Source organism: Lepus europaeus, chromosome 13, assembly GCF_033115175.1.
Source record: "Lepus europaeus isolate LE1 chromosome 13, mLepTim1.pri, whole genome shotgun sequence".
Lineage (NCBI taxonomy): Eukaryota > Metazoa > Chordata > Mammalia > Lagomorpha > Leporidae > Lepus > Lepus europaeus.
The window spans coordinates 91,576,875-91,590,099 of record NC_084839.1 but is presented as its reverse complement, the minus strand read 5'-3'; the positions used below and the strand labels follow the sequence as shown (position 1 = coordinate 91,590,099).

The 13,225-nt window shown below is 38.9% G+C and overlaps 1 protein-coding gene across 3 annotated transcripts in view; it reads right to left on the bottom strand.

Annotated features, from left to right (window-relative positions):
* Positions 1–3,003: 3,003 nt before the first annotated feature.
* The window catches only part of TMEM182 (transmembrane protein 182), an 83,162-nt gene continuing 72,940 nt past the window's right edge, over positions 3,004–13,225 (bottom strand). For all 3 annotated transcript variants that reach the window (XM_062208799.1, XM_062208798.1, XM_062208800.1), the window contains one exon: positions 3,004–5,575. In XM_062208799.1, the coding sequence (XP_062064783.1) occupies positions 5,355–5,575 (221 nt within the window). In that variant the 3' untranslated portion in view covers positions 3,004–5,354. The remainder of the gene's footprint in view (positions 5,576–13,225) is intronic.

Here is a 13,225-nt window from a genome sequence, read left to right as displayed (position 1 = left end):
AGAGACTGGAGCCTGGAACTCAAGATGGGATTGAATCCAGGTACTCCAATGTGGGATACAGATACTGCCAGCCCCTGAGCTTTCTGGAGCCCCCCAGCCCCCTGAACACACACAAATATACACACATATAAAAATATATTTACAGGGGCCAGCACTGTGGTGCAGTGGGTTAACGCCCTGGCCTGAAACGCCAGCATACCATATGGACACTGGTTCAAGACCGGCTGCTCCACTTACGATCCAGCTCTCTGCTATAGCCTGGGAAAGCAGTAGAAGATGGCCCAAGTCTTTGGGCCCCTGCACCCACGTGGGAGACCTGGAAGAAGCTCCTGGTACCTTGCTTCAGATTGGCACAGCTCCAGCCATTGTGGCTAATTGGGGAGTGAACCAGCAGATGAAAGACCTCTCTCTCCCTCTTTCTCTCTGCCTCTCCTCTCTCTATATAACTCTGCCTTTCAAATAAATAAATATTTAAAAAAATATGTACAGTCTTATCCAAATCCATCTATATATGCATATGGACCACAATATCTATCGATCTATATAAAAACATATATGGTTATGTGAGCATATGTATACACACACACACACACAAACAGGTTAATACCACTTTTTACTTCACATCTCTCCCAGGTAATTTACATGCACCTACATAATTTTTGAGAAAAAAACAATATCTTCTGTATTTTCAGAGAAGAAAGACAATATATCAATATGCCTTGTAGTATCTTTGTATCTACTACACCAAAATATGAGACAATAATCATTATTCTTTCCATACCACTGTTTTTTAAAAACTATGTTGCTTAAATACCTATTATTTAGATAGTTTGTAATGCCAATATTATATGCAAGCATTGGCGAATTTTTTAATAGTGACAGTCTCTCTTTGGAATTAATGGAAAAAGAAATGCTAAGAAGAGATAAAAAGACTTGTCATATAAAGGGAGAACTGTCCTACATTTTCTGTGAATTATGTCACAATAACTCCTGGACTCCCACAAGAATGAGAATATTAACATCTTTGCTGCGTATGCACTTATTTTATCCCATCGAGGCCTCTCCTCCCTAAATTATCTATACAATGCTCAGAATCAGTGCAGGATGCCAATTGCTCTCGCTGTGCTCATTTCCTAAAGCCAAGTGAGAATCTCCCTGTCATTTCTGTGAACCAGGAAAATAATTATCACTCAAAGAATCAAAGTCATTCTAAGTTAGATACATATAAAGATGCTTTCTAGATAAATGGCATATATATAAATTATGTAAGTTTTATATAATTTATTGCTATGTCGATCGATTTATGTGTGTAGTTCACTCAGATAGATAGAATGAAGTAGAATTATTAGCTATACTCACACAATATGATTCTTTACATCCCAAGGAAGGTGGTTCTACAAAGCTCATCTTTCCACCTGCCCCTCCACTTTCCACTCTTAGCTACACACACCAGGGGTGCACACGACCCTTCAAAAGCCAGTGTCAATTGTTAAATCAACAACAGGAGTCACTGTGCACTTATTCCCCATGTAGGATCTCTGTTCTTAATGTGTTGTACTATGTGAATTAATGGTATAACTAGTACTCAAATAGTACTTTATACTTTGTGTGTCTGTGTGGGTGCAAACTGTTGAAATCTTTACTTAGTATATACTAAATTGATTTTCTGTATATAAAGATAATTGAAAATGAATCTTGATGAAGAATGGGATGGGAGAAGGGAGTGGGAGATGGGATGGTTGCGGGTGGGAGGGTGGTTATGGGGGGAAAAAGCCGCTATAATGAAAAAGTTGTACTTTGGAAATTTATATTTATTAAATAAAAGTTTAAAAAAAGCCAATGCACCTCCATGAATATTTCTGACTTTTCTTTAATACAGGCTAGTCCCAGCTTAGCTTTATTTTCTGAGGTTAGATCGAATACTTGCCTTGGTTAACCAGTTCAGCAACAGCAAACTCTAAATGAACATTGTCTTTCTGCTAACGAGGGTAAGTGTCCCTTTGCTTAGTTTATGCTTGTTACAATAAGAAAGATTATAACAATTTCCCCACTCCTTGTTTGTAACAAATCTAAAATACTAGCTTCTTAATTTCTTATTGGAATTTCTTCACCTACATCTCATCATTTCTGGGGAAAACACTTCATTTGCTTAACTCCTTCAGACAACCAATAAAAATTTAATTTCTTCACAATCTCTTTATGGATCTCCCATTTCTGACTTTCTGCCCATCAACTCCAGTCTTGATTTTACTCATTGGTATAATTTTTCCAAGTAATTTCAGCAATATTGGTATTTTAGCACACTCTACACACCTTCAGACTCATGTCCAGATAATTTTACTTATATCCTCTAGTTGCCGAATGCTTATGCCATTCTAAGTCTCTCTAAAAGACAAATTTGGTTAACTTCATGAAAATATAAATCAAATTCTGTGTTGAGCAGAAAAAAATCACTTTGAGTTGAACAAAATAAAGTGGTACCCAGGGAAGCCCTGCTATATTACTGTCCACTGAGAGAAACTGATTTTTAAAAATTTACTTGACTCAAGTGTATTGATTGATGCCAGTCAATTTATCTTTGTACTAAAACTTACATTAATACACACCCACTATCATGCACATATACACACACACACTCCCATAGATATTAGTGATCAGAAGATCAATAGATCAAGTAATAAATAATCAAATATTGATGTCTGCCCAATAAATTCTTTTCTAATGAATTTAATTTTCAAATTCAATTAGTTTATGGATTAGTGATGAATGTGACTATAATGACCACTCGGAGCACACCTGATAATATCTTTTTAGAAAATTTGGTAATCAACTCCTAAATTGAACACCATGAATAAGCTTCTCTGTACTTGTATAGTTTCTCCAGGCAGTTTCAACGCCTGTGCTATGTGATGCCTGAATGAACCCAACCAAGTAAAAAAATACAATAAGAAAAGATCACAGCTTTCATCAAAGTCCAAGGGCATAACTCACTGCCCTCTTTATTTATCTTTTCTAGAAGTGTCACTGGAGAGACTTCTTGTTTGTTAAGTCGAAATTTTATGTTGCAAAAATCAACGCCTTTTAAAAAGGTTTTAACACTTTGTTGGGAGCCCTCTGAAAATTAATCAATACACCCAATGGAGAAATTCACACAGCACAGACATTTGAAAACAGAGTGTCCCAAATCAGCTACAATGCTGTTACAACAATCTGCTGTGTATGCCTGTTATTTTTAAGTACATTTTACACACTGACATTACAAACACAACTCACCTTCCTTCCTTCCCCTCAGAAATTAATATGATTGATGCACTACAATGACAAAATACTTTCAGAGTGTGTCTGTGTAAAAATGTCATTTACATCAGCTCTTCAGCTAATTGCTTTATGTTAAATATATGGTAGTCGCATACACGTGCTTGAAATTGAGGGTAACCGTCTGAAATGAATACACATTCAGACCCTGACTAAAGGCAGTTTGTATTTGAAATTTCAGTGGCATCCAGTATACCAGAAAAAGGTTCCATGCCAAAGTTCTACAAAGAAGAATTGTATTTACAGATGACATGAGCTAATCAAATACATCTAGCCTCATCTGGAAAACTTAATGGTGTGCTATAACTTAATATCGCAGTCAATATGCCTAACAGAACCCATAATTATTTTTCTGATGATCAAGCCAAAAGCAGAGAGCTAAATGAAGCAACATAAAAATGAAACAGAAAAAGGCAGAGGAAAGTACCACAAAAATCTTTGTATTGTTGACACAACGTGAGAAAAACCCTGGAGCTTGTCCTTAGGTTATTGTTTACAAGCAAGTCCTGTTACTCAAGCACCCTCCTGGTTCTGGAGGTACCGCAGACCTTTGCTTTTCCGAGGCTTAATGGGAAGTGCAAGACATGCAGAGAAGACTCAGCAACTTCTGCACTGCAGGAACAGCCGAATGGGAAGCCATGGTCCATCTGTCCCCAAGACTCTTCCAGGCAGTCATTCCCTGCGCATGCCATTCTCACAACAGCTGTAGGCTGAAACAGGTCATCTGCAACAAAGCTCAGGTGCCAGGCCCTTTCTCTGCTCCTTCTCTAGCACCAAACTCCTCTGTGATGGAAGCTTCCAGAATGCAAATATAACCTAGGCCCCTCAGATGGATTTGATTCCAATCAACATTACTGCCAAATGCACATCTTTGATATGCAAAACATCTATGCTAGTGAATAATCAAGAATGTCTTTTCCCCACAAAATCTTTTCTTCCAGGAGGTTAAAGGAAATTGCAGATCTGTAAATGTTAATGCACCTATGGTAAAGATGAAGAAATTGAGGGACAAAAATTAAGGGAATCAAATGTTCAGAGGAACTGAAACCTATAAAATCTTGGGGAAAGTTAATATTTCATGGTCTTTCATGAAGCAAGGCTATTATAACCCTCATATGGAAGTATTTTGAAAGTTTATAGCTAGAGAATATTAAAAGCACGTTTCGTCAATAAATTTTCACACACTGAACATCTTAGCAATATAATTTTTAAATGGGAATTTTAAAATATCAAATAGAATTATGTACAAAGTTGAGGTACTTGGTTTTTACATATTTTAAACCATATTACATTATACAATTAACCTACATTAAGTTCATAAAAATCCAGTGTGCATTATGAATAATTTAGTGTAGAGGTTTTACACTTAAATATAGTTTAGGGTTTATGTAACCATCCACAATGAAGTGAACTAAATTAGTTAACCAAACCACTGTTCATAAGAAAGCTGACAAAGTCGCTGTGGCTCAATTTGACTGATGGAGAGCACCCCTGATAACAGACCAAGTGCTGTCTATTTTTAAATAATGATTCCTTTGCTCACAGGAGTCTGAGAAAGTGTATGTGGCTATGTATTGTGTGGGGAGAAGAAAGGGAATGAATTCTCTAATGATGTTTGTTTTCAATTCTTACATTCTTCAAAGATTTGTTTCTTCAATTAGAAGCATAAGAGATTGCCAAGAAGATTTTAAGCCAAATCTTGTTTTGCTGCAGGTGATGGTATCATGCCGTTATGAGGTCTTTGTAACCTGTATGAAATTCCCCACGTGCCATGAGAGGGAGACCCTTCTATCTGCTCCTTGAAGGATCAGGTCACTGACAGCACTGGGACAATATAGAAACTCGCTCTGTCTGGAGAGATGTTAGAACCTTCATATCAGAGAAAATCACAAGTAAAACAATTCATTCAAATAGCAACTTAACAGGTACATCCACTAATGCTATATTGGGATCATTGAAAACAAAAGTGGAAAAGACAAACCCACAAAATATGCTGTGTTTTAAAATCTCCCAAGAAAATACTGGTGGCAACAGTTTGATTAGTGATGGATCTGAATGTGCCGTCCAACAATGAGAAACAGTAATCCCGCTAGTAATGAGAAAAAGATCCCAGCCGGCGCCAGAAAAAATGACCAGCCATACAGAACCGAAGGGCTGAACGACAAGCAATCTTGCATTTTCAGGGTTTTGTAGCTTTCCATGTCAGCCACGGCCTGGACCCAGATGACATACAGCACCACCACCAGGGAAAACAGGATGCCTGAGGGAGACAAAACAAGAGACCCTTAGCCAGTGTGAAGATGCCTGCTGGAGAACATTGTACTTGATCAACCATTTGCCTCAGGACAAACCTCTATCAATATGTTTCCAGCTAAATCAAGTACTACACAGCCAACCCTTTATTATGTGCTTTGTAGGCATATCTTTTTTTTTTTTTTTAATTTTTGGAGCATTGAGGGGAGGGTTACAGCAGTAAAATGATAATGACAGTTGATAAGCATTTATTGAGCCCTTAATATTGTATGCCAGAGATTGTATTAGGTGTTTGTGATCATAATGGGCAAAGACCCCGGCCCTTGTGGAGTCTATATTCTTTTTTTAAAAAGATTTATTTATTTATTTGAAAGTCAGAGTTACACAGAAAGAGGAGAGGCAGAGAGACAGAGTGAGAAGTCTTCCATCCGATTGTTCACTCCCCAGATGGCCGTAACGCCCAAAGCTGTGCCGATCTGAAGCCAGGAGTCAGGAGCTTCTTCAAGGTCTCCCACGTGGGTGCAGGGCCTCAAGAACTTGGGCCATCTTCTACTGCTCTCCGAGGCCATAACAGAGCTGGATCGGAAGAGGAGCAGCCGGGACTATAACTGGCGCCCATATGGGATGCAGGCGCTACAGGCCAGGGCGTTAACCCGCTGCGCCATAGCGCAGGCCCCACAGAGTCTATATTCTAACATTTAGTCATTTCTTACTGTGTTCCTAATTTGGGATGAGTTTTACAATGCATTTCTCTTGATGTATACAGCTGGCGCTGTGGTGCAGTGGGTAAAGTTGCCACCTGTGATGCCGGCATCCCATATGGCCATCCATTCATGTCCTGTATACTGCATTACCCTTTCAGCTCCCTGCTAATGTGCCTGGGAAAGCAGCAGAAGATGGTCCAGAGGGTTGGCACTGTGGCGTAGCAGGTAAAGCTGCCACCTGTACCACCAGCATCCCATTTGGGTGCTGGTTCAAGTCCTGACTGTTCCACTTCCCATCCAGCTCTCTGTTATGGCCTGGGAAAGCAGGGGAAGATGGCCCAAGTCCTTGGGCCCCTGCATCCACGTGGGAGACCCTGAAGAAGCTCCTGGCTTCTGGCTTTGGACTGGTGCAGCTTCAGCCATTGTGGCCAATTGGGGAGTGAACCAGTGGACATAGATCTCTCCCCACTCCCCCAATTCTCTCTCTCTCTCTGTAACTCTGCCTTTCAAATAACTAAATAAATCTTGTAAAAATACATACAATAAGCCAGTGTAATAAGTACCCTTATCCTCTGGTTTTAAGGACACAGAGACACAGCTAAAGGCTTTCAAAGTCGATTTTTGTCTCTGACTTTCATTAGAACCCACCTAACCAGTGCTGTAATTAAATATGGACATGAAAACAGAAGTCATGGTGAGCACTAGCCAAAAGCAGAGATGAAAGTACTGACCTAACATAGGAGCACATGCAGGACTCTCAATCAAAATATATATACTCAGGAGAGATTATGAATAAAGGAAATATTGTCTTGAGAGAATGAGACTGGGGAATTGATAATAAAAGATTCTGTGAAATATAAAACCAGAGGCTTGAGACCAAGAGGCTTATAAAACAAAAGAAAAGGGAACAAGGAGGAAGGGAATGAGAGAGGGAGGAATGGAGGCAGAATGCTCACACACTACCTAGAAGACAGCATCACAATTTGTCAACAATTCCAGTGTTACCCTCCAGCACCAAACAGTGTTGGAATTATAAAAGTGGAGAGAGTGATACAATGTTGGACACTTCTTAACAAGTGATGTGACAGGAAAGCTTTGTGAATCCTGAAATTTGAGAAAACTGTTAAGCGTCTATTTGTTACCATAACTGCTGGAAAAGAGCAATGCTTCTGCACCAACATACAGACTCTGGAAAGTTAGTTGTGGTAATGCACTGGTTAAGTGACAGGCTGGACACAACCATGCAGAACAAGAGACTCGGATTTGTTCCAAAGAAAACAGACTTGGGGGTGCGTGCTATTTGTCTGAAAGTTCAGTCCAAACAGACCAGTGGTCTACTACACTTGTTGAATTAATGAGATGAAGCATTAGGGACGAAATCTCCACTTTCTAACTGCTAGAATGTGGGAAAGAAAAGCAACTCTGTGACCAGGAGCAGAGACAGAGGCCCCTTGGCATAAGAGCACAGCCGTTAAGGACCCAGCCATCCACCATGCTTCTCTCATTAATTGTGTTCCTATGGTATTTAGGATGCCCTCTCTCGATGGGTCATCAATTTCATGAGAATCTTGAGGTGTAAACACAAAAGAAGAAGGGATCATAAATATGTCCAGTTAGTATCAGAGTTTAAACGTTCTCATAATCATGATACCACCCACACCACAAGGCAGAATATAGCTAGATCCTTCACTAATAAGAAACATACTTCACACTGTGGCCTGTAATGTAAATGCAAATCCTGGCACACAGAATACAGCAACGCAGCCACTGAACAACTCTATCACAGAGAAATAGTAAGTCATAGCTGGCATGCAAATGCCTTACACAGATGCACCTCAGATTTTGGTGACAATATGACAAGGCCCTGTGCTGTCTAACAACTTTGTGCCACTCAATACATTTTTTAGCAAATATGTGGACAATGTTTTCTGTTAATGTAAAGGTTTGGCTTAGGCATTTGCATAATAGCATTTGTGTGATGCAAATACCATGCAAACCTTTATATTATTGGTTGATATGATTCTTATCTTCTTTGCATCATGCGAATCTCTTGTGCTTTCAGCTATTTTTATAAAAAAATGGAAATTGCTTTTGTGAAGAGCCAGTAGCTTTAAAGGCATTTTTCAAAAGTTATAAAGCCCATTACCGAACTGAGTAGCAAAAACTGCATTGCAGGTAATCATGTAGGTGATTCTTAATAAGGAAGAATGGGCTTATACTTAAATACCACCATTATTCGAAGAGGAATCACATAGTGAGGGCAATGGAAAACAGTCATTTCTATCACTGTGAACTTGTTCACCAACTGAAGAAAATATAGTCCACTTAATTGTATCAGATCAGTGTGTGATATATCTCATCTATGGAGTAAAACAGTTGGTGCCCCTCTACCCACAAAATTGTCATGGTTGTGTGTGTGGGTATGGCATGTGGGTGAGTATGAAGAGGAAGACAGACAGACAGACAGTAAGGAGGAAGTGAGCCAACATCAGGAAACTATTTTTACTAAAGGACAATTATTTAACTGATATTTTAGTGAGAATTTATCATGGGCATCTGATAAATGGGATGAATGGGATATAGAGTAAGAAAAGGACTTAGAAGGCTGCTACACACATAGAGGTAAACTGAGCCCCAAAATCACTGCATTAAAATGAGTTGGAGTTGTGTGTCTCTCTGCCAGAAAACAAATTTGGAAAGGAGGAAAGCTAGAATAAGGGCTATGCTGTTTGATTAGAATTTATTGTATCAATGTCATTTGATGGTTTTCAGATTACTAATGACTACTGATAGATAATAGATAAGAAATGAAGTTAGAAGTAAAAGTGTGTGTGTGTTTTAAAATACAAATGTGCATTCATGCCAAGATATATTTCCTAGCTGTCTCCCCTGAGAGGATCTGGGAGTATCAGAACCCCAGCAGTATCAGCACACCAAGTATCCAGATCTTGACTTCTAAATACCAACAGACAAGACTTCTCAACGACATGTTTGAATAGACCCTGTGGCATGAAGTACTACATGATCCCAGAACATCTTGTTACACAAGAAAATAGAGAAGTGCTCAAGGAATGATAGAGTGTTGAAGAGGCCAGCCTGATGGAGCATTCCTGTAGCCCAAACAGAGACAATTTGATCACTAAATGAATAGTGGTAGTGGGTAATTATTTATCATTGAATAAAATAGGAACCCACAGTGATACAAGTAAATGAGTGAATAAATGGGGAAATGAGCAAGATTTTCCTTACTGTAGAAATCTAACTCGTAAATGTAGAGGGAATGGCAGAATTAGAAATCTCCATTTGGCAAGAATTTAAATGATAATTGAAGCAAGAAACAAAAGTGGATTCAAAAACTAGTGGATGAAATTTGGATGAAACATAGGATATTTACATAGGCTCAAAATCTCTGCCCATGAAATATTCATTAATTGTAAAGAGGGAAATTGTAACTCTATACTAAAGAAACTCAGCAAACACTGCTGATCAAAGCTAACGTCACCCATGCCATGACAAATTGATGCCACACATCACCTGATGGGATGCCGTGGAGAACTCAGGGTCACTGCCATGATCTTGCAGCCAAAAAAAAAAAAAAAAAATACAGAGTCTGAATCCAATCACGAAGAAACATCAAACAAACCCAAATTCAAGACCACCCTGAAAAATCACAGCTCTGTATTTTTCAAGAGGATCAAGATCCTGAAGGCCAAAGAAGGGCTTGTTCTGGTTTCATGGAGACTCCAGTGGCACAAAAATGAAACAAAGAGCATGATTAAGGACCCTTTTGCTGTAAAAGACATTATGGGCACACACAGAAAAAAAAATAATGGCCTCTATGGGTGAAAGGACTGTAACTTCTATGGAAAAATGATGATATTTTGAAACAAGAACAAAATGGATGGCATCACAGCAAAAGTATGGTAGAAGTCTGTGACCATGCATGTTGGGAGGAACACATGTGGCAGCTCACCCAGGACATGTGACTATTCATTCACAATAACATCATTGATTTGATCCATCTACTGAGTGCAGTGAATACTCCAAGGCAATACTCTTACCATGGAAAAATGTTCATTGTTTTCCCTGGATATCTTAGGACTCTCACTGATAAAAGCACAAATGGTAACTGACTTCAGTAGCTAATGAGCTACATTCAACCCATTTTCCTCAGTGATTTTAGCTGGAATGTAAAATATTGCAAACATTTAGGGATCCATGTGTTTTCAAATAAAACTGTATTTAAATTTCAGCATTTTACTTTGAAAGCACACATTTATTTTCAATTAAATTTTACAATACCTAATTTTTTGAAACCCAGCCAAACAAATAAATAAATAAACCTGTAAAACAGCTCACTGGGGACAAAATCAAAGCATGGCCCCAAAGCCCATGAAAATTTGTGACTAGCAAAAATAATTGGGTTATGCTAAAAATACACTGAGTTTCTATTTATTGGCAGCCTGTGGAGGAAGCATTCAAGCTGATAATCATGCATGGGTTCTCTCACAAAGTTGAAAACTTATCCCTTTGAACGTCATGGATTCAACTTGGAAAGTATTTTTTGTAAAAAAAAAAAAAACTGCACATACAATTTGGTCACCAATGTCAATTAGAAAAGCAATTGTTGATGATAAATCAATATGGAAACAATCAAAGTATGGAAACAAAAACATACAGATTCCCCCAAGGCCGAGGGCAAGACTGAGAAGTAAAACTGCGTATCATCAATATTTCACAAAAACACAGGAGGAGGAAGCATACTATAAAGATCTCTTTATTATAAGAACCAGATTTAAAAATACTTCCCTCATGGGGAAAGTTTAGCCACAGACATGAAAATTGTTTTCCTTAGGAGGATAGCAAGCTGTCAAAGTCCTCTATTCCTGTCTAGAAGTACATATACATGCATTTAAAATAGATTGCAGTCCCTTTCAATGATAAACTTGATCTTTAACTACTTAGATGTAACTAAAATGCTGATAAATGTGCTTGAAGCACTTGAGTCATGGGCAGTGGGAGTATATCGGGGAAGAATAGTGAATTTAAGTTGATTCAGAAGTCTGATATTCAGGCTTTGAGATAAATTCAGTGGCAACTCATTTCAGCTTTCAGCAGGCGTAAGGGAGTCTATAGAATCCTATAATCAATAAATACAGTATGAAGGAAGTGAAGGAGAAAAGTAAATTAGGATCAGAAGAAAAATGTCTTTACTCGGAGGACATGCATGCAAGGGCATCTGTGTAGAACTGGAATGCCAGCATCATTAAATCATAGGGATGAGAGCATCGGGCTACTCAGCGTGGCCATATTCAGGGGAGGAAAACCAAGTCTGCAGTAGTTAATTGTCTAGCAAGGTCAAACGTTTAGCCTGTGGCATAACTCAGACTAAAATCCCCATGGCAGGTGACACACATTAGGCTGAAGACAATTTCCAAACATCCTGCAGGAGAGAAAATCTTCTGAGGAAACAGAAGAGTAGGAGACTTTGCCAGGTGTGGCTGCCCACAAAGCAAGGAGAGAGCTCCTGCAAAGTTTAGAAACAGACAAAAAAAAATTTAAAAAACAGGGTGTGGGTAAGCATGTTAAAGATAGAAGCATTGGTGTTGGAGTAAAGGAAACTTGACATGTGATGTATTTATTATCATTAGGAAAACTAACTAGTCATTGTGGAAGTTGTAATGAGTGACTTCTATAAATATCCCACTATGGACACGCTGCCGTGAGATGTTCTGATTCCTACCTAAAGTTTTCAAATAATGGATAGCATTTCCTTAGACAAACTTCTTTTCCCCTTGAAAATGGCAATAATGTCTTCTTTACAGAGTATAATTTTATACCAAATTGATAAAATGGTACTGGATCTCTTTGGTGCTGCAGCACACATTTGAAGTGCACCTGCTAAAGGCTGTCCCCTTGCCCCCTACCCCAGGACCATAGCAGTCCTGTTAAGTCTGGCTAAGATCAGAGTTCTTGCAATGAGGTTTCACCTCACCCTAGTTGGAATGGCTATCATCCAGAAATCAAAAAATAACAAATGCTAGTTAGGATACCGGGGGTGGGGAGGTCATACCCTAATGAACTGTTTGTGGGAATGTAAGGTAGTACAAACCATTATGGAATAGAGTATGGAGATTCCTTAGAAATCTGAAATTAGTTTTACCATATGACCCAGCCATTCCACTCTTGGGAATTTTCCCAAAATAAATGTAATCAGCATATAAAAGACTTATTTATACCCCCATGTTATAGCAGCTCAATTTACAATAGCCAAGATATGGAATCAACCCAGATTCCATCAACTAGTGATTGGATAAAGAAAATGTGGCATATATACCTGATGGAATACTACTCAGCCATAAAAAATAACAGAAATGAATGCAGCTGGAGACAATTATTACTTAGTGAAATAAGCCAGTCCCAAAAAGACAAATATCATGTTTTCTCTGATGTGTGGCACTTAATATGGAATGCCAAAAGAGATGTATACAAATGAAATTCACACCTTATCATTCAATTATTACAGCTCTTATCTATATTCCTGTGGAACAGGGTCTTTCTGCTTTCTACTTGTTAAGCATTATGGTTTGTGGTGCTTTAAACTTGTGATTATAAAGCAAATTGAAAGTAAGTTATTGGGAACAGCACTATGGTGTAGCAGGTAAAGCTGCCACCTGCAGTGCTGGCGTCCCATATGGGTACCCATTCAAGTCCTGGCTGCTCCACTTCCGATCCAGCTCTCTACTGTGGCCTGGGAAAGCAGTAGAAGATGGCCCAAGTCCTTGTGCCCCTGCACCTGTGTGGGAGACCCAGAGGAAGCTCCTGGCTCAGCTCCAGCTGTTGCGGCCATTTGGGGAGTAAACCAGCGAATGGAAGAGCTCTCACTCGCTTGCTCTCGCTTGCTCTCTCTCTGCCTCTCTGTAACTCTGCCTTTCAAGTAAATAAAAAAAAAA